This window comes from Simochromis diagramma, unplaced genomic scaffold, assembly GCF_900408965.1.
Source record: "Simochromis diagramma unplaced genomic scaffold, fSimDia1.1 OVJJ01000038.1, whole genome shotgun sequence".
In the NCBI taxonomy this organism is placed as follows: Eukaryota; Metazoa; Chordata; class Actinopteri; order Cichliformes; family Cichlidae; genus Simochromis; species Simochromis diagramma.
The window spans coordinates 671,557-692,923 of NW_024387105.1; the positions used below are offsets into that span (position 1 = coordinate 671,557).

The following is a 21,367-nucleotide window of genomic DNA, read 5'->3' on the forward strand; positions in this document are numbered from 1 at the left end:
CGAATAAACCTAACCCTACCATAACCATAACCTTAAGAAGTATTCCAGATGGGTGAGAGAAAAAGAAGTTAATCGGCGTTGGTGTTGTGCATGCGCCGCGTCTGCGCAGAAACATTGGGATGCCTTTTCAGGTAGGATGGATTCCCAGAACAGCGTCACTAACCATCATACAGGCGCTTCATCAACATCAACCCCGCCCCTATCGCCTCAGACCCTGTGTCAGGAGGCGGGGACTGAGGGCAGAAAGCATAAATCAGATTGGTCCTTAAACGCCTCGCTGCTGTGACATTGAAGAGCAAAAAATGTGTATATCAAGAGCAGAGTAATCTGATTACTTCTTATCCTTATTGCTGTGGACTACACGTTGAAGTCAAGTTGTCTTTATGTGCAGTGGAACCAGAGGTCAAAGGTCAGAGGTCTGTTTGCACACACACAGAAAACCTCTGTCTGATAGATCCTCCTTCTCCTTCATCTTCTTCTGCTGCAGCTTGAACTTCACTCCGCTCTCCACCTGTGGAGCTGGCTCTGACACGTGACTCAACGCGGAAGCGGAAACACAGCAGCGAAGTGGCAACAGCTGAGCAGCCCAGCAGAGATCGTCTATGAGGGCGACGCTCCGCTCAGAGTTTAAAGAGACCGGAAACGGCTCCGGAGTACGTGTTCACCGAGAGCTGCAGGAAGTGCATAATGAACAAACACATTAAAAACCGATCAGTGTTATTGATCACTGATAAATATCAGACAACAGTGAGAACTCTTAACAAACATTTTTATTGACTGAAAACATTGCACACAAATTCTTTGTGGCCTTTTTAGGGTCATTTGTAGGTTCTCACGGGTCTTTGTGAGTCTCTGAGTTGGTTTGTGATGTTATTTCAGTCAAAGCTCTGATATATTACCATCGAGCATTAAGACCAGGATTCTTCATTAAAGGTCTGAATCTTTTTGGTCATGCTGAGCTTCCTTGTTTAACGGTTTGTGTTATTTTGTGAGAGCTTGCGCATCATTTGTGTTGATATCTTTGCTAAAGTTGTATTATTTGGTAGAATTGGTTTTAAAGCCAGCTTTTATCGTGTCCGTGTGGCCACGCGGGCTCTTGCACTTTCAGTAGAGTTTCATTCGAGCGCGGTGCAGCTCCGGGTCTAGTTTTTCTCTCGGAGTGACACCTCTCGCCTCTTTCTTCAGCGCAGCTAACAGCGCGAGCTAATCCGGCTAACAGCTAACGGCTAACGGCTTGCTAGTGGCGCTATGATGGCGGAGCTGGTGCAGGGACAGGCCTCGATGAACCAGCCGGGGCTGAAGTCAGAGGGCCTGGCCGATGTTTTGCAGCGGGCCCGGCAGGTAACAACTCCACCCGGGCTCAGCCCACACCCGTTCCGGGCCGAATCGGGTCGTTTAGATCGAGCCAAAGCACTTTTATCGGAATTGTCCGTGTTTTGCTGCTGCTACTCGAACTTGTACCACACACACACACACACACACACACACAGTTACACTCACACACTCCGCAGCATGCTAACTAGCTAGAAGCAGCTCGGAGTTGGACTTGTGGCCGCTTGTGTAAACTTTTCCGGTGCTGACACGCTCCGGGAGAGAGTTTGGGGGGAGTTTGCCGAGCTGTCACCCGGAGGGGAGCGCGCTGGGACGGCGGAGGGGAGACGAGGGTGGGGGGGAGCGGGACAGAAGTTTGGCCACACGTGTCACTCCGCCAGCGGGCAACCTGTTGGGCTGCGAGGGGCAGAAAGGACGCGGGTCACCGGGGTTACTGCGCCTTCTGCCCCCGTCGAGGGTCTCCTGCAGGCCGGGGGGTGTCTGTACCGAGTCCCAGCGGTTAATCGGGGAGCCGGGCCCCCTCCCCCCCCAGGCTGCTGTTTACTGTAAGTTGGTTAGAAAGTAGGCTGGCGTTACGCAACAGCCTGAGAGCCATATACAGGCAGGAGGTGTGTCTGCGCCTATAGACAGACAGGTTCACCCTCCTGTGTCTGCGTGCACCTCACTCTGCATTTCTGCCTGCGTGCACCACACCTAAGAGTCAGCCTCAGGTAAACAGACAAGTGAGCGTGCCCTTTAAATTGGCACCCTGACCTCTGAGTGCCACCCCAGCCAATCACAGCCTGCTCCCCCAGGACTGACTGAAGAACTCCTCCAGGCACCGGTAACTTTCACCTGAAGACCTGAGAGCTCACAAAGTCACAGCGAGTCTGTCCGGCGATAGTTTCCCTGTTAATGGGTCTGTTTTATTGGACCAGAAACAAGCCAGTGCCACAGGTGTGTTCCTCCAGGTGTCACTGCGGTGACCTCAGGTGTGAGGTGCACGCAGTCTGCAGGAAGTTGGATCATTTGTGTTTTACTTCCTGTTAGTATGTTGTCTCTTAAACTCCCTTAACTCTCAGCCACACTCTGTCACACTGGGTAAAAACATCCGTCACTGCCCGCTAACACCTGGCCTGGGGCGACGCTCGGTGGGCGATGCAGACTAACCAGGCGCAGTCCCCCGTGTACAGAGTGCTCGGCGACTTCCTGGCAACCACCAGTTGCTAAGGAAAAATGCGTTGAGTGGTTGCTGCTTGTCATCGCGTAGAATTGGTCATGAAACGATGCTTTACCAAAAACCTCGGTGCGATTGCTTTGGTTACCAGCACGTTGATTCGATCGTCTGTAGTTTACATGCAGCCAACCTGTCTGCAAACTCTCACAAAGCGAAGTGAAACATGCGACTCAAACGGGAAATGTAGAACGCTCGTCTTCAAAGTAAAAGCTGTGCTTTTTGTTAGTGATAAAGGATGACTTTCACTTTGAAGGGAAACGTTCTACACTTCCGGTTGGTGTCGCAGTGTATTTAGCGTCTAACATCAGCCAGCTCGCTGATTTGATGGTGATTAGAATCTCCCCCCCCCCCCCCCCCAAGTCTGGTCGAAGTTTAGCTCCACCCTGTTCCTCTGATGATGGTTTACACCAAGTGAACCTCCACTAAAGAAACTGCAACACCTCCCGCAGATGGTCAGGAATCGCACACTTCGCCTCTCATTTACTACGTAGGAAGTGATGTCACAGTGTTACCATACTGAACTGTGGAATCACTTCTTCTTTTTGAGTGCAAGTGCTGCTGCTGACCAATCAAATCATGCTCTGGAAATGTGTTAGGACAGCGAGCTGGTTGTGAGACACCGGCCTGCTGCAAGTTGGTAACCTGCTGCTGCCAGCACTGGTGATGTTAGCTATGTTGTGCTAACTCACAACGTTTGTGTGTATGTGTGTCAGATGTGCAACAGATGTGTGAGACATTTAAAACGTGACTGGATTTTGAGGTTTGTGACTTGATGTTTGTGCGGTCAGCGTTTAGCTCCCTCTCGGTTTTTCGGCTGCTGGACTCGTGGCTGCTCTCGTGTTTTCTCTTAATGAGTAAATTTGTTGATGCGTTCATCCTGAGAGCAGTCAGCAAGCTCTTATTTTGAAAAGTCAGTTGTCGTTAACCAGTTGTCCCTGATCCTTACGAGTAAGTCACGACAGTCCTTCGTGTCATTAGCAGCTTCTCCTCCTTTGTGCCGCACTCCAGGTGTGACGGTAACCTTGGTTCTGTTCTTCACACCAGAACCTGCAGCAGATGAAAAATGGTTCATGAGCAGAACTGGGACCATTTGGAGAATAACGTGGAGAAGAATGAGCGTTCGAGCTCAGGAGAGGTGGTGGGGGAGCCTCTCCTGAGTGTGGAAATCTCACCACTAATGTCAGTAGATTGGAATTATTTAAGTTCTGTTTTCTTTCTCCTCCAAGTTTAAGGGCATAATCTTCGCTGTGTTGGCTGCTGAAAGACAAACAAATCTAGCTGCTGTTGATCTCCAGTGAGTGTAGGCTTTCAGCCTGCTGTGTACCTCAACTGTCCAGGTGTGTTTACTCTGGAGGCTATAACACTGTCTGAAAGTACGATACGAGCTCACTTCTGTCCAATGACGCTGTTTCTAGCCTTTGTTTAGCCTCAGGTAGCTTCTGTTAGCTGCTGTTAGCCTCAGTTAGCTGTTGTTACCGAAACTGCCTTCGAAGTCACTATAAAATAGTTGGAGTTTGATGGCTGGTGAATAAAACCTCACACGATGTGAAATCACTGGGAAAGCATGATTCTTTAAAAAAAAAAAATTAGCGTAATGTTAGCAGTTGTTGATGTTTAGCTTGTTAGGTGTGAGTTGACCAGAGATGGGAGGGTCACATGTCTAATCTCCTGACAATAAGTTAGTGCAGCATTATCAGGAGTAAATGAGCACGTTTAGTGTTAGAGCCCTGACCACAGTTCAGCAGACGAGGCTTGAGCTGAGGAGGAAGAGGACGACGCCGCCGTCAGGTGTCGGGTCAGAAACCTTCGTTTAAAGTTTGCACGTTTCAGCTGAGAGAGTTTCAACGGATTATTTTCTTTACTAGCTGTCTGCGGCTCACCTTTTACAGGTAATACTGTGAGGCTGTGGAGCACTGTGAACAGGTGTGAGCAGGTGCAGCAGACTGACTCCGCCCACTGGACTATTTTTACTGAGCAGCAGATTTTTCTTTAGTCTTTATCAGGAAAACAGTCAAGGTTCCCTCTGTGTGCGTGTGTGTTTGTGTATGTGTGTGCGTGCGTGTGTGTGTGTGTGTGTGTGTGTCTGTGTGCGTCTGTCTGTGTGTGCGTGCGCGTGCGTGTGTGCGTGTGTGTGTGTGTGTCTGTGTGTCTGTGTGTGTTTGTGTGTGTGTGTGTGTGCGTGCGTGTGTGTGTGTCTGTGTGCGTCTGTCTGTGTGTGCGTGCGCGTGCGTGCGTGCGTGCGTGTGTGTGTGTCTGTGTATTTAATAGTATTTGCAGTCTGCGTACCGTCAGTTCGTCCTCTGAAACAAACAGTTTTAGCTCCTCCCCCTAAATGGCAGCTGAAGTCTTGATGTCATTTCCTGGTTCTTTGTGGCCTTCTTTATAGTTTGATGAACATTTTCTGGGTGTTTGTGGTAGAAGAACATCTATGCTGGACTCTACAAACACCCTGAAGAAGATGATGGACGTGATGAGGAAGGTTTAGTCTCCCAGGTAGAGCTGTGACGTTTGAGGCTCACACCTTTAAAACGGCTCCACCAAATCTTTGTTCTTCACACCAACTGTGGTTAAACTTTAATGAGCTGCAGCTCTGTTAGAAATATCTGCGCCCAGTCAGTCGAGTGCGTCTGCAGCCAAACCGGGCGCCTTATTAGGAAGCCTCCTGGTTTAGGGAGTGAGGCTGAGCTGTGTCGGCCTCTGGAAACAGGCTGCATATGAAGACACGTCGGCCTCGGGCGGCCGACCTGCTCTAAAGCAGAGGTGCTGTTGGACTTTCTGCTGACCTGGGACCAGTTTGGGACCTACTCTTTATCCTGCTGTGGTTTTGGACCTGTGTACTGTAAAAACTTTACCGTTCTAATTTTAGTATCGCTGTTAGTTTCCGGCCGCTCCCGCGTGCCGAGCTGCTGTGAACAGATGCAGGTGTTACAGCTGTTTCTGCCATGTTCACAGATGGTGGGCAAGCTGGGCGGAGAAGGGATGTCTCACCTCAACAGCTCCTCAGTAAGTGTCGAGCCCTCGCTGTACTACCCGGGCCAGAAACGACCAGGAGAGGATGGAGGTAAGAGGCTCATACACCCGCACTCCACCCGTCAGACTGCTCAGTGGCAGGACGGCCGTGACGTTCGAGCATTCAGCGAGTTCTTATGAAAACACTTTACAGGCCGTCTGTGGATGTAAGAAGGGAAACCTGCTGTAACTGCGGCCCGACTGAAGCTGCAGTGACGTCTTTTTATTTTGTTTAATAAACGACGGCGGGAGAATAGCGTGTCTGTGCTCCGACGTGTTCCCGTGTTTGCCGCACACGTCATGCCAGTTCGATTCTCGCTGTTCGCTCTGATGATCGGCGCCGTCACATCGGCCTGACGTCTAATCTCTGTCTCTGTCTCCCAGTAGGTAACCAGCTAGCAGCCATGGGCCATCAAAGGTACGACCCGCAGCTCGTATTGATCACACTCACACACACTCTCTGTGGTGTGTAATGATGCGTGTGCAGCTTCGTATTCTTGTTTGCAAATCGACACGTGTGAGGTCGTGGAGGTGCACCTGTGTTATAGATCTGTCCTCCTGCAGTCTGCATCAGAATAATCACTTATTGACACACACACACACACACACACACACAGCCATGCGTGACCAGGATGCCGATGTGTGTGTTTCTGTGTGTGTGTGTTGCAGGGTAATCACAGAGGATTACAAGGTCCCTGACAGGATGGTGGGCTTCAGTGAGTATGACCTCTGACCTTTCGCTGGGCTCTCGAACCTTTACATAGAATATGCGTGTGAACCTGGAGCTGTTCCCCTGTACTGTGCTCTGCAGGCGTCCTGGTGTCTGTCTGTAGTCTCATTTCTAGCAACCAATCACATCTGAGCAGCCTGTGGCTGCGTGCAGGTAAACAGGGGGATGGTATTTGCATCGAAACCTTTCTCACAGAGACTAAATCCTCTCCTCAGCCAATGGGCTTCCAGTCTGATGGTAACCTGCTGTCTCGGCGTTTTTACTGAACCTTTCCTTTGACTCAGAACTGCGACGGTTCTGGTTTGTCTGGATGCAAACCCCATAAGTCAGACGTTAATGTCAGAACCAGAATGTGTGTCCGAGGCGCCGTTTGGCCTCAGAAGCCTCGAGCACATCAGCTGAGCCAAGTCTCATTTTCCTTCCCGGTACCTCAGAGGAAGCAGGCTGACGTCAGTGTGTTTGACCTGGAGTCACGGTCCTTTACTTACTGCATGTACAGAAGCAGCAGGTGGATGTTCCTCTAATTACGTCTGTCCTCCTCCACCTCAGTTATTGGCAGGGGAGGAGAACAGATCACCAGGATCCAGTTGGAGTCGGGCTGTAAGATCCAGATCGCTCCCGGTGAGTTCAGCGCTCCGTGTTTTTACGTTTCCTCGGACCACGGAGAGTCCAAACTTCTCCGTGGTCCCTTTGAATTAAACGGCCTGACGACTTACCTGACGCATGCGTGTTTCTGCAGAAGGCGGGGGTCTGATGGAGCGGCCGTGTTCTCTGACGGGGACTCCGGAGAGCATCGAGTGAGTTAGTGAAGCTGGAGCTGGCGGAGCTGCAGGTGAAGCGACGCTCCCGCTAAACTCTGTCACGTCTGGCTGTTTCCAGGCAGGCGAAGCGGCTGCTGGCCCAGATCGTGGACCGCTGCAGAAACGGTCCGGGTTTCCATGGCGATGGAGAGGGCGGGGCCTCGGTGCAGGAAATGCTGATCCCAGCCAGCAAGGTGGGGCTGGTGATTGGCCGAGGAGGAGACACCATCAAACAGCTGCAGGTAGATTCACGTCACAGGTTCAGATCAACGGGGGGGCTCTCGCTCAAGGAAGTGATGTCACTGCGAGAGGTGAAATGAATATGACAGCTGACATGGTTCCGCTCACTGTTGGGTCTGCAGACAGACATGTTTCCAAGTCTTTGAACTTTAGATAAACAAGTTTAGTGTTTCTTTTACATAATTATAATCATTTAATGACTCAGAGTTCTTTGTAGTTATTTTATGGTAAATGGTCTGTATTTGTGTAGCACTTTTACTTGGTCCTAAGGACCCCAAAGCGCTTTACACATTCAGTCACGCACACACTCACACACTGGTGATGGCAGCTACATTGTAGCCACAGCCACCCTGGGGCGCACTGACAGAGGCGAGGCTGCCGGACACTGGCGCCACCAAGCCCTCTGACCACCACCAGTAGCCCAAGGACACAACGACAGAGACTGTCCAAGCCGGGGCTCGAACCGGCAACCTTCCAATTACAAGGTGAACTGCCAGCTCTTGAGCCACGATCAGATCAAGTTTTCACTTTCGTAATCCTGCTGAGGAGAGTTATCTGTGCTGGCTGGTGGAGTGTGTGCGTCGGGTTTAGAGCGTTCGCCATGAAATCAGGTGTTTTCCTTTTATAGAACAAATCGTGAGGAGCGTTTGTAGGGTCAGGACTGAGGTGCCGATTGAATAACAGGGTTTCAAATAGCAGGAAATGTTAGTGATGTTAACTGCTCTGGTTTTCAGGAGCGAGCTGGAGTGAAGATGATGATGATCCAGGACGGCCCGATGCCAACGGGGGCCGACAAACCCCTGCGCATCTCCGGAGACCCGTACAAAGTGCAGGTACGCCGGCGAGTACTGTCCAGGAGTAATCGTTCTGCAGGACGATAACTGTGACGCAGACTGCTGATTTATTACTGAGCATCAGTGAAGCGGGAGCCGTCAAAGGACGAGCTGAGGACACCTGGAGCCACGTACAGCGGCTGCGTCCTAATGAAATGAGACCATGTGACTATCTGCAGCTTATTAATACAGGGAAACTCACCAGTTACAATCATCTAAAAAACATCCTGATCTGATTTTTTTCACTACAGATTTGCTGTAAAGTGTTTAGTGAGGAAAGATTTACTGCTGAATCCACAAAGTTTGAGGACATCCTGTAACAGGATTTATCAGTGGAACCTACGGGCGGATTCAGGGCTCTGATTAGTTGGATCTGTCATGGGTTCCTCCGAGGTCCTGGGCTGGTTCGGTTTAGATGATCCTTAAAAGATTTTGGCTTTCAATGAGAAAAGGTTACTGATCGAATTGGAGACTTGAGGTCAAGCAGAAAGTTGGTAAATATTTCGATGCTTTTTAGTTCCATCCTTTGAGGCGGGGCTAATCCCGGGCCGTTTCCTCCTGCAGGCAGCGAGGGAGCTGGTGTTGGAGGTGATCCGGGAGAAGGACGGAGACTTCAGATCGGGTCGCAGTGACTTCGGCGCCCGACTGGGAGGAACCAGCCTGGATGTATGACTTGGGCAAACAAGCGTTCCTGGGATGGTTGTGTTTAGACGCCGTGCTGATCTCTCCGTCTGTCCTCAGGTTCCCGTTCCCAGGTTTGCTGTCGGCATTGTGATTGGCAGAAATGGAGAAATGATCAAGAAGATCCAGAACGATGCAGGGGTCCGGATCCAGTTTAAAGCAGGTGTGTCATGCTTTGGCTCATTACGTGCTGAATCTTTCTGAATGTGAGCTTCGAGTCCGCTTCGTTCTGCAGCTCCTATCATCACATCATCCATGAACACCAGTGAGCGGCTTCCACCATGATGTGGACGCGTCAGCTGCTTCTCTGCACTTTCCTGCTTCATCATCTTCAGTGCCGTTATTGTGAACGTCATCCTGGTTTCATCTCTGTCATATTTAAAGCTGTTCGTTTGTCCGGAACAAACGCTCAGATTGACTTGACACACTGCCTTTCTTCTGACTAGCATTAGCTTACTAGTTGACTTCTTGATGGCTACCGTAGCAGCTAGCTGGGAACCGTTAGCTTGCTCTTTAACTTTGTCCCCATTTAATCCTCTGAGGCGACGTTTTTCTTTGCAGGTAAGCTAGCTAGCATTAGCAGAGAGACAGCTCAGGCTGGTTAGTCTGATTTTGTGTTCACACCAGTTTAATCCACAGTTCAACTGGTCAGTGTGAGTTAATCATTTTATTACAGTGCTTGTTTACACAAGTGTAGAAACAGATAAGCAACGGACTTTCTGTTCACACTGCTGAGGATTTGACCTCTGACCTTTTAGATGATGGTGTCAGTCTAGAACGTGTCGCCATGGTGATGGGTCAGCCGGACCGCTGTCAGCATGCTGTCCACCTCATCAATGAACTCATCCAAACAGCACAGGTAAACACACACACGTTGGTTTTTCTTCTGAGCGGGGACCTTTGTTCATGTTCTGCTTCATGGGTCCTTTTACATGTTGCTGTTTTCACAGGAACGTGATGGTTTCGGTTCAGCCTTGCGGGGCGGGCGGGTCAGAGGTCGTGGTGATTGGACTATGGGCTCTCCTGGCCCCCTACAGGAAGTGACATACACCATCCCTGCTGACAAATGTGGCTTGGTCATTGGCAAAGGTAGGAAACTGAGTCTGCTTAGTCTGGTTAGAAAACTGAAGGTGAGGAAGACGTTCACACTGCTGTCGTTTGTGTTTACCAATGTGTTTACATTAATGCAAAGGTCAAGGTTCAAACGGGTGCCTGAAAACCTTGAATATGCTTGGATTTCAATGTTGTCTGTTCAAGATTTGAAATGTGCGCCCTGCATGACCGCACTAACATGCTGCAGGTTTTATTGACAAATAAACAGGATTTGCACCTTTTCACACTGGGGCAGTTTGTGTAAGTCCGAGTGAATCATTTTCCACCATGTGTGCGTTACTCAAGCTAATCATAACAATTATTATTACTATTTTTGTAGCTAGCAAACTCGTGAGATGGATGATTGACATGCACTGAGTGTGATGCCATACAGCAGCGCCAGTATAGCAGTTAGTTATGGTGATTTATGGAACATGCTGTGAACTCAGACTGAATACGGTTGTTTTCCCCCTGAACAGAATAAAAATAGAGCGTGTCTCGTTTTTAAACACAATCTAAAGATCACAGCAATCTGAGGAAGTTTCACTTTAATCCACGTGAAACTGCGCGACGTGGATTGGATGAGTAACATGATAATGATCTTATAATCCTGTCACTGTGCGTCTTATTTTGGTGTTTTGGTCCTGAGTGTTTGTGCTGTGAGCAGACGTCCTGCAAACATCAGTGAGACACATTTTTAACCCCACAGTACCAACAACAGGCGGCGCAGCCTCATTCACTCTATTTAAAAACCTCTTACAGCCCATCAACCTGTGTGTGTGTGTGTGTGTGTGTGTGTGTGTGTATGAGAGAGAGAGAGTTGGAGGTCAAGAGGGTCGAGCAGCAGCCTCCAAATTAAAAGCCACAAAGAAGAAAATGTCAAGTGCAGCGTGTTTAGACACCATATGGCCTGTTTGCGCGCGCACACACACACACACACACACACACACACACACACACACACTCTCTTACTTTGCACCACTTTAGAGGACCTCGTGTTCGTTTCCTCTGATGAATTCTTGGTGCTGACAGTTGACTCAGTCGATGAAAAGTGAGGATTAACACTGAATGAAAATCGTATACATTTTAACCCCCCCCCCCCCCCCCACATTCAGACCTGCTGGTTGTGAGGAGCAGCCAATCACAGAGGTGAAGTGAGGGGCTGCGCCGGCCCTGATGATGGATTATTAATGCAAAACTACTCAAACAGAATCCAAGAATGAAACAAAAGAAGAGGTGACCTTTAACCTCTAATTATCAGGGTTATACTCGGGGTCAGACTCAGAGCTGATCAGATCTAGCAGGCTCCACTGTGTTCATGTGGAAATGAGGTTCAGTATGGAGGTTGGCCCCGCCCCTCCCTGAGCCTGGTTCTGCTGGAGGTTTCTTCCTGTTAAAAGGGAGTTTTTCCTTCCCACTGTCGCCAAAGTGCTGCTCATAGGGGGTCACATGATTGTTGGGTTTCTTTGTATTATTGTAGGCTTCAGACTGACAGCAGCAGCTCTGAGTCGACACATGTCCTCCTCCTGGTCTCTGCCAGCAGGTTCGTGTTTCCTGTCCTCACCTTGACCGTCCTGCTGGGACCAGCTGTACCTGTGAAGCCCCCCAGGCTCCGCGGCTCATTACACAAACTGAAATTTAATTTAATAATTTTCCCAGAATTAAGCAAATCAGATAAAATCCTCAAGTCAGTTTTAAAGTTAAAGTCGAGGTTTTCAACTTGCATTTATTTAAACTAGAGCTGGGCGATATTTTCATATCACGATATGTTTTTTCATTTCAGGCGATAACGATATCTATCACGATATAAGCCAAATAACTATATTTGTAAGATTTAAATGTGCCGTTGCTCACAAGTAAAATGTGAAATAATCAGCAGCTTGTTATGATTAAAATATTTATTTCCCATAATAAGTTCAACAGGGTAGACGTACTTAAGGAACATGAGACTTTTTCAGATAAATAAAGGCAAATATTGCAAACTACACAAAAGGCAGCCGCTAAAGCGTTTAAGTTTCAAAACAGACTAAACTGTCAATTCCACTTAGAAACAAAATATTACTTCTATAAATAAATCTTACTTTGTTTTACAGAAGATCAGACAAAATTGACTAACTTTTGTCAACATCAAATAAACTGAGAACTAAAAGGAAATTCTCGACCTCTCCTTGTTGTATAGCTGAGCTTTTCAAACAGTTGTAACAGTTACTAGTCTGACAAAAGCCGAATGATGAATCAGCGCTTCCAGTCAGAGACTGAGCTGCACCGCTTTATTGTATTTCCAGACTTGCTTTCGGCACATTTACAGTGAACGCTACTCTGTTTTTGTCAGACTTGAAATAGCAGAAACACCTTCACACTACGGAGCTTCTGTGGCTCTTCCGTTCGACAATCTCTCCGGCGTTGGAACCATCGTCTGTTTTCTCTTCGGTAACCTTCGGTCACGCTCTCGGCACACTCATTTCCTCCGTTACCCGGCGGCACGGCAGCTGGCTGCTTCCCAAACAAATACACATGTGCGGCTTGGCACTTGTGCTGTACGTAACAAGTCACGTGACGTGACGCTGCGGCTGTGATTGGTTCGGCTCTGCACTACTTAATTTGGATTGGCTGTCCTTTTTTTTTTTTTTTTTAAGAGGACGAGCGGTGAGGTCTATCGCAATAGTTAAATTTTTCTATCGAGAAAAAGTTATTTCACAATACATATCGTTATCGTTCTATCGCCCAGCTCTAATATAAAGTCACATAGACCGACATGTCCAAGAGTGCTAAGCTAACCCAGCCATCGAGGTCATCCCCTGATTCCATGCAGCATCCTGCAACATGATTTTTCTTTGAGTGTAAACACATTAAAATCCCACCGATGAATGAAGCACGTCTGTTTCTGTCAGAAACAGCAAAGAACAACAGGGTCTACTCTTTTCTACTCTGAGCGCTTCTGAGCGTCTGTCGGACGCTCCCAACATCTTCATCCGATGGTTTCCACCTGAGCTTTGTCTCGTTTTCCCAGCAGTGACACCACTGAGCCCTGCTGAAGGACTCACAACCTCTGCACAGTCCTGCTGACCCGGGGCCGCCCCCGGCGCTCATATTGATCAGCTGTGTGAATGACACCTGCTGTTTGTGTCTGCAGGTGGAGAAACCATCAAGAGCATTAACCAGCAGTCTGGAGCTCACGTGGAGCTGCAGAGGAACCCTCCACCCTCCACTGACCCCAACACCCGGGTCTTTACCATCAGAGGCACCGCCCAGCAGATGGACCTGGCTCGCCAGCTAATAGATGACAAGATCGGGGTATGTAAAACAAGCGCACCTCTGTAGATGCTTGAGCTCGAAGAACGAGCGCTGACCTGTGTCTCCTCCCACAGGGTTCGGGTATCATGAGTAACGGAGGGTTCGGCTTCAGCCCCTTCACCCAGGGTCCCGCTGCACACCAGAAGTAAGAGTCCTCAGATCTTGGCGCACGCCACCGTCACACAGCACATACGTCCGTGATCCACGTCCCTCAGAAGCAGGAAGGACGCTGCACCCACGGAGCAAGTCCAGTCCATGAGTGGGCGGGGCTGCTTTGGTGTTCTTCTACAGCGGGGGTGGGGAAGTCCAGGCCTGCAGCTTTTAGATGATCACAGCTGATTTAAAGGACCTCCTCAGGCCTGGAGTTCCCCACCCCCGCTCTGAGTCTGAACATCCTGTTGTAATGATAGCCAGCTGCGCTCTGATTGGCTGACTGTTTAAAGGCATTGCTAACTTCACTGCAGGTAAATGTGATGCCTAAAAGGTAGTTTCAGGTAACCATGGAAACTAGGGCTGGGTATCGTCACTGATTTCTGGAATCGATTCGATTTGAATCAGGGAAATTTTGCCTCACAGTCAGAAATATTATAACTTTGATCACTTATCAGTGCATATCTATATTTTTATATCTATAAACAAAGCTGACACTGTGGAGGGTAAAGAGGGAGGGAGGGGGGAGGGAGGGGGGGAGAGCTGTGCATGAAGTGAGATCGTGGTCGAAGCAAAACAGCAAAAGTCAGAGTGAGTTCATGACGGTGTTTATGTGGAGCCTAGTTTGGATCAGGTTCAGAGATAAACTAACAGCTTCAGAATCAGCGCAAAAAGGGCGTGAACACAAAGCTCGACCCGCCGAAACGTCAGAGTCAGCGAGCTGTCGGCTTTCAGCCCCGAGCGTGTCCGTGCCGTCGGTGAGAAAGTCACAGCTCGCTGATTCTGATGCGTCGGCGCTGTGTGTTCACGTCTCTGTGCAGAGTCGTGTTCCTGCTCTCAGTTACTGTTTCAGCTGTTTGGTGGTTGTTGAAATGTTGTGAGGCTGAACCTGAGATTCTGGCGTTTCGGCCAAAATAAATTTATATTAAAAAATCGATTCAGGATTTTAATGAATCGATATCACGCCATCCAAGCCAGAGTCGATTCTAATCGATAATCAAAACGCTGAGAGAAACCCTAACGACGTGATGTTCTCTAAACGAGCAGTTCCACGCTCTGCCTCAGGGGGAGTGAGGGCGGAGGCCATGTTTGCTGTGGGCGTGCTCCGTGATGGCGCCGTGTGATGACGGTTCATGGAGAAGTTCAAGAGCTACGAGTGTGACCCGTTTTCCTGTGGTCACGATGAAAACCTTCGCGGTCCACACACGTGACGTTTCAACCTCCAACACGACCACGGCAGCGCCGCAGGCCCGTGTGAGTCTGAGGCAGCTGTGGGCGTGGCTGTGGGCGCTCCGCCACATCAGCTGATTCGTTTAACTGTCCTCTGCATTCTGTCGCGTTCGTTTGTCTAACGGCCTCATGCTGAGACGCTGATGATGATGGACACGGGCGTGTGTGTGTGTGTGTGTGTGTGTGTGTGTGTGTGTGTGTGTGTGTGTGTGTGTGTGTGTCTTTGACTCAGCCAGCTGTGTGTTAAACACATGTTTTTATGCAGCTGTGGGAGTGGGCAGACCTTCCTGACCGGCGTCTGGGGAAACACCTACCAGACCAGCTGGCAGAACCCAGGACAGCAAGACCCAGGTAACACACACACACAGACACACACACACACACACAGGGACACACACACAGACAGGGACACACAGACACACGGACAGGGACACACACAGGGACACACACACAGCCTTTGTTTAGTCTAGAAGCTAAGACTTGTGTGTGTGTGTGTGTGTGTGTGTGTGTGTGTAGGTCACAGTATGGCTCAGACAGGACAGATGGACTACTCTAAAGCATGGGAGCAGTACTATAAGAAGCTAGGCAAGTCAACAGACACACACACACACACACACACAGAGCTGTGACAGAAACATATTTTGTATATGAATGTGTGATGTTTATGTATCTGAGCTCCGAGCAGTGACATTGTGTGTGTGTGTGTGTGTGTGTCTGTCTCCAGGTCAGCAGAACCAGCCTCAGAGCTTGATGACAGACTACAGTAAGGCCTGGGAGGACTACTACAAGAAACAGAGTAAGATGTGTGTGTGTCATGTGAAGCTCAGTGTTGGGAAAGTTACTTTTAAAATGTACTCCACTGCAGATTACAGATTACATGCCCCAAAATGTATTTTGTAACGTATTCCGTTCCGTTACTCAATGAGAGTAAAGTATTCTGATTACTTTGGATTACTTAATATATTACCTTGTTTTTTACAACTACATGAATGTCCTATTGCTGTGTGATTTATTACTATTACTGAAGGTTACTCTCCACACCAACACCAGCTAGATGTTTAAATCTTAATATAAATGAGTAACAGTAGGTGGACATTAGGTAAGGCTGCACTTTTTGCAGCGATCTCGTATATAAAACAGGTCCGCGGCTCCGAACCGTAGTAAAGGGACCTCTGGCTAATACGTCGGGCTCGTAGCCGAAAACTAGCTTTACTTTGTTGTCTGGGTCGACTTTGTTAGCGAGAGACAGAGAGAGGCGTTGAAAGGCTCCAACGGAGCTTATTGTTTCAGAGGAAAACAGGAACACAGTGTACAGTCGAGTCTTAATAGCTTACTTACAGCTGGACTACACTGCCCACGAGGCTACATTCTTCAGGGCGATGCCTGTAACACTGCCTGTTGCCTTCTTATTAAGTCTTTTTTTGAACAGTAATTTAAAAAAAATATTTCTTCATGTCAGTATGCGGCCACATGTAGAGGTGACATGGGCCGTGAGATTGAGACACAGACATTGGAGCCTCTTAATGCGTGTTTTGTTTGGGTTTCCACCGGCATGGAAACCAAAAACAGAGAGGGCATAGCCGAACATATGAAACAGGAAAAGACCGCCGTGTAATCCTTTATTTCAACAAAGTAACTGTATTCTGAATACCACCTTTTTAAACTGTAACTGTAACGGAATACAGTTACTCATATTTTGTATTTTAAATAGGTAACGGTGGTTCATGTACTCTGTTACTCCCCAACACTGGTGACGCTTCAGGCTGTTCCTCCGTCTCAGAAAGAAAAGTCACTTCTCTGCGTTTCTCTCTGAGCGGCTGTCAGGTGTGCGTTACAAGTTGAGCTAAAGAACAAAGGTAGACGTGCACAGGTGTGTGCGGGGCAGCAGGCAGCTGACAGTTCCTGTTTTTACCTGTGCTGCTCCTGCTCAGGGACATTTGTAGTGTGAAGGTCAAGTTTGGCCTCATTGCATGTAAAACCAGCTGATTGATGAACAACATCACACTACATCAAAGTGAACGTTTGAGAAAGCTCGAGAGGCTTTGAAGTAATGTGTGTGCGTGCGTGTGTGTGTCTGTGTGTGTGTGTGTGTGTGTGTGTCTGTGCGTGTGTGTGTGTGTGTGTGTGTCTGTGCGTGTGTGTGTGTGTGTGTGTGCGTGCGTGTGTGTGTGTGTGTGTGTGTGCGTCTGTGCGTGTGTGTGTGTGTGTCTGTGTGTGTGTGTGTGTGTAGTGTGTGCGTGTGTGTGTAGTGCGTGCGTGTGTGTGTGTGCGTCTGTGTGTGTGTGTGCGTCTGTGTGTGTGTGTGCGTCTGTGTGTGTGTGTGTGTGTCTGTGCGTGTGTGTGTGTGTGTGCGTCTGTGCGTGTGTGTGCGTCTGTGTGTGTGTCTGTGTGTGTGTGTGTGTGTGTGTGTGTGTGTCTGTGTGTGCATGCGTGTGTGTGTGTGTGTGTGCGTGCAGCTCAGTCGTCTCAGCAGAGTTCGGTGCCAGACTACACTGCAGCATTAGCAGAATACTACAGACAGCAGCAGCAGCCCTACCTGTGGAACCCCGCCCAGATACAGGTAACACAGGCGCCTTCTGCTTCACAGCGATGTCCTCCTCCCGTTGGTCACGACGGCTAAATGTCACTGTCACTTCCTGTCTCCTCAGGATCACTAGAGGCTCCTCCCTCACCGGCGAAGGCCTCGGATGGTTGTCGATGGCGTCCGAATCGGGGTTTCCTAGCAACGCTCTGCCGCTTCCTCCTCCTTTTGTAGAGAAAAACTAAGGATTAACTGAAAAATCACGAACTTTCTTTCTGTTTTTTAACCTTACAAAGTCGATATTTTGTCAGGCAGATGTTTTTGGACTAGCCTCCGGTCTCCCGCGGTGTAGACCTGGTTTTTCTTTGTTTTTATTTTTTATCAAACTTGAATTTCAAGATGTATCCGTGTGGCTTTGAACAAAACAAAATCCAGTATAATCTATATTTTGTCTAGTTTTATTTTCCAATAAGAAAACGGTATAAGGCTTAGCAGTCTTGAGTATGAAAATCAGATATTAATATTATTATTATCATTATTTTGGTTATGATAATGTTTTAAAGCATGCGTCAGGCTGTGTGTTGACTCAGTTTGTTTTTTATTTTGGCATCAAACCGTTTTAATGACATCGGATGGAAATGTAAAGTTTTTGTACTAAATCTGCTCGCTGGGTCTGTTTCTCCTAATTTTACCTGTTCAGTCGCCAACTTGGAGGTGCAATGATGCATTACTGTTTTCTTTTGGTTTGACCATAGCTCTTATTCTTGTATCTTTATAGTGATTTCTTTAGGTTTTTATGATATAACAATGAATAAATAGCGACTTGTATTGCGTTGTCTAAAGCCAGATCTCTCTGTGGTCTAACGCTTTGTATTCTCACACGATTTAACCTCCAGTCACCGCCACGTTTTCCTGCCTCCGCTTTTATGACCGAGTCTGGGAAGATAAGTTTTCTTTGAGTGAACTTTATTATTGTTGTTGTTGGTCGCATTTCTATTTTCTGATTTGTTTTTAGAGGAAATTTCAGGAGCTGATCAATGAAGTTATCGATTCCGTGTTAGCTAAACAAACGTGTGTGTTACCTCAGCTGTGTGAATGTTTCTGCTAGCTGTGCTTCGTTAGCTAAGTGGTGCCTGTTAGCTGAATGTAAGTAAATGGAAATGCTGTCCGAGCGCTACGTTAGCTGCTGTGGGGTTGTTTGTTTTTTTTCTATGCGCACATTACAAAGGCTAGCTGAATGAATGTGCTAACTGAACACCGTGCTTGTCTGTTGTGTGTTAACCAGGTGTCGGGTAGGTCTACAAAACCACGTTCCCAAAATTGTTCTCAAGATCATTTATGCCTAAGGTCACATGTTCCCAAAGTTGCTTCCCAGTTTCCAGGTTCCTAAGTTCTCAGGCTTCTTTGTTCCAAGGTTATATGTTCCCATTTTTGTTCCCTAGGTGCTTTATGGTTAAGCTAACCTCTAAGCCTCGTTTCCATCTCAGGAAGCGCTAAGCTTATTTCAAGTTCCCTGACATGTCGGGCAGTCTAACTAAAAGCCATACGGGGAACAGAAAATCCCTTTCACAGGTTCCAGCAGTCGTCACGTTGTGTGGCTAACGACTTACATTACGTATAGCTGTGGGGAACGTAGCAGTAGTGACTGTTTGGGAACTTGGTGTTACTCTGCGCTCGTGACGTGTTGCACAGACTGTAAATAACGACCAATAACATTTAACCTGATGCAGATCGTGGAGATTTTGTAAACATTTTAGAGGAAAAGTATATTAGAAAAATAGAGCTGTACGGGATAATGTCTGAACGTGGAAGCATGAGCTCTCACACTGTTACTGCTAAATGGTGTAATCTGATGTGTTAGCAAAAGGCCAAAAACAGCGTTTCTAGGCTGAACGTCCATCTGTCTCATTCAACCGCATGACTAGCATGAACGAGTGACTCGGTAAATACGACTTTAATGTTCATTAGCCAAACAAACTAGCCGGCTGCTGTACATTAGCTGTATGTTCTGTTTATATTAGGGCTGGTTTACACTTCAAAATAAATGTACAATTGTTTTGTTGCTGTTTTATACTTGCACAGATTGTAAATGTGTTTTTTTGTTTGTTTGTTTTTCAAACGCAGCCGGACTTTGAATCTACTGATTAGTTTCTTTAGCGTTAACATGCAGTTAGCAATAAAATTGTTTTGTGCATAAATTCACATTCATTGATCCTTTTTAAAAACGTGCTCATCTGTACATGTGCTACACTTAGCGTTAGCACTGTTTGTTAGCTGATCATTTTTGCCTACTAGCAAAACCTTGTTAGTTGAACGTTATCAGCTAAGCAAGTGGTAAGAATTTAATCTGTGTGTTAGCTGAACGTTTAGCTCAACTTTGCGTGCGTGTTAGCGTATGTATGCTAGCGCTGTGTGCTGTTATAAGTTTTGTTTGTTAGCTGAGCGTTTAATGAAAATGTGTGCGTTTTGGCTCATTTTGTGCGTCGGCTCGGCGCTGTGTGCGTGTTGGCAGAGCAGTTCTCTGAACGTTGTGCGTGTCGGACCACAGAGAGGTTTGTCTTGTCGAGGGAGATCTGGTTGTCGTTGAATCAGTGCTTCTGCTTCGTGTATGTGTGATGATGATGATGATGCTGATAATAATGACGATAATAATGAGTTCTCCTGTTCAGGGGTCTATTTAAATCTGTTATGAATATTCATTTTGTCGATGTGATGATATGGTTTGTGTAAATTTCCACTCTGGCGGGTGCTCTCCAGTTAAAATGTACTTTGTTAAAGATGATATTGTTTAATTCACGTGTCGTGTCTAACCGAAGCTGAATATGTGTTATATTCTCAAGACTGCTAGGCTAACTGTCTCTCTCTCTCCTCTCCTGTTCCCGTCTGGACGCCGCCACCTTCAACACGCCTGTAATTGGACCAGACGAGCTGAGCGTTGTCGTCGCAGGCGTGTTGAAGTCCCGCAGCTCGTTGTTGTGGCCCCTCCGAGGCGTGGGGAGCTATAGTGAAGGGGTTAACCCCCCCCGGAGTTGTTAACGGTGGAGCGGACGCCGGCCTGGTGTCCGGTTCTCGCAGCGTCTCAGGACCTGAACCGGACACGACGCTCGCTCCACTCTAGCCTAGAACTTCCCAGTCCCGATCCCGGTCCTGAAGGGGGGACGGGGAGCTTTTTGGTTTTATGGTTTCTGTTGTTTTTCTAATGGACAGACGTCCTAACTGTAACCTGCAGATTTTTCTATTAGATTCTATTGACAGATAGAGTTGTGTATGAACCCGAGCCACGAGACTGTCGGTGGTCGAGGATGATGATTAACATGAGGGTTAATAAATGGGCTCATTCTTTCTGACTGTGTCTTTGTGACGTGCATTCACATCAAACATTCAGCTGCTGAGAGCTGCAGCCACGTGACAAACCTGTTCATCTCCTCTCATGAAGTCTTCCATCTCTACATAAACCCGCTGCTTCCCTTTAATGAGTTCTGACACTTCTGATGCAAACCCAGTGCTGTAGTTCTGGAGCAGGTCTGAAACAGAAACCGCCCGTCAGTTTGTGCTTGGTGTTATTTTAGGTTCAGCCTCTTCAGATGGGGTCAACGTGAACGAGCTGCGGTCTCAGAGCTGCGTGGTGGACTGCGTGGACGGCCGCTGCTCCGGACAAGTCCTGCCCAGATGTTCTCAAACAGCAGTGCTGAGAGAGCCTTGGTGAGCGGTTCCCACAGCAGCATGTAAACAAGCAGCAAACCATCCAAAAAACTTGATTCTGTTCATCTGGACGTTTTCTTCAGTGTTGGCTGACTGCAGGGTTCAACCTTATAAACAGGACATCTGCACAATGGCTGACACATGCAGCACTGATGAACAATGCTGCAGCCGCCCCACAGCTCTGTGTGAATGCTTCTCATGGACATTGATCAGTGGACATAAGAATTTGCATATTAATGATGATAAACTGACCTCCAGCACAATGTCCTGTTCATAAGGTTGAACCCTGCAGTCAGCTGAGACTGAAGGAGTTACCTGATGATGAGGAAACGTTTCTCTCACTGACAACATCCAGATGAACAGAATCAAGCTTTCCTTACCTGGATGACTGAGCGTGCATCAACACAACCAAGCTCATCGTTTCCATAGAAACAGCTTCCTTTGACCCACACTAGGCTGAGTTTGCCATATCTGAGCCATAACTGCCAAACGTGGCATCGATGTTTCTGCTATCAGGAAACTGATTTAAGGTTTACT

General features: G+C 47.8%; 1 protein-coding gene across 3 annotated transcripts; it reads left to right on the plus strand.

Moving 5' to 3' along the window:
* Nucleotides 1–1,208: 1,208 nt before the first annotated feature.
* On the plus strand, nucleotides 1,209–20,472 carry LOC120743110 (far upstream element-binding protein 3-like). 3 transcript variants are annotated; one of them, XM_040046653.1, is made up of 19 exons: nucleotides 1,209–1,341; nucleotides 5,501–5,609; nucleotides 5,942–5,975; nucleotides 6,227–6,273; nucleotides 6,837–6,908; nucleotides 7,027–7,084; nucleotides 7,167–7,329; nucleotides 8,062–8,160; nucleotides 8,725–8,826; nucleotides 8,902–9,004; nucleotides 9,600–9,700; nucleotides 9,792–9,930; nucleotides 13,067–13,227; nucleotides 13,302–13,372; nucleotides 14,873–14,958; nucleotides 15,124–15,192; nucleotides 15,332–15,403; nucleotides 17,064–17,167; nucleotides 17,256–20,472. In XM_040046653.1, exons 1-19 carry the CDS (start codon nucleotides 1,249–1,251, stop codon nucleotides 17,262–17,264), a joined length of 1,692 nt encoding a protein of 563 aa, XP_039902587.1. In that variant the 5' UTR covers nucleotides 1,209–1,248; the 3' UTR covers nucleotides 17,265–20,472. The 3 variants fall into 3 exon arrangements, with proteins under 3 accessions (XP_039902587.1, XP_039902588.1, XP_039902589.1); XM_040046654.1 differs by having other exon boundaries at nucleotides 5,945–5,975; XM_040046655.1 differs by lacking the exon at nucleotides 15,124–15,192.
* The last annotated feature ends 895 nt before the right edge of the window (nucleotides 20,473–21,367 follow it).

Coding starts and splice junctions, on each gene's coding strand:
- LOC120743110 (XM_040046653.1), top strand. CDS start 1,249: ATGATGGCGGAGCTGGTGCAGGGACAGGCCTCGATGAACCAGCCGGGG. Junction 6,909..7,026: donor TAAGATCCAGATCGCTCCCG/GTGAGTTCAGCG, acceptor GTGTTTCTGCAG/AAGGCGGGGGTCTGATGGAG. Junction 15,193..15,331: donor GCAGTACTATAAGAAGCTAG/GCAAGTCAACAG, acceptor GTCTGTCTCCAG/GTCAGCAGAACCAGCCTCAG.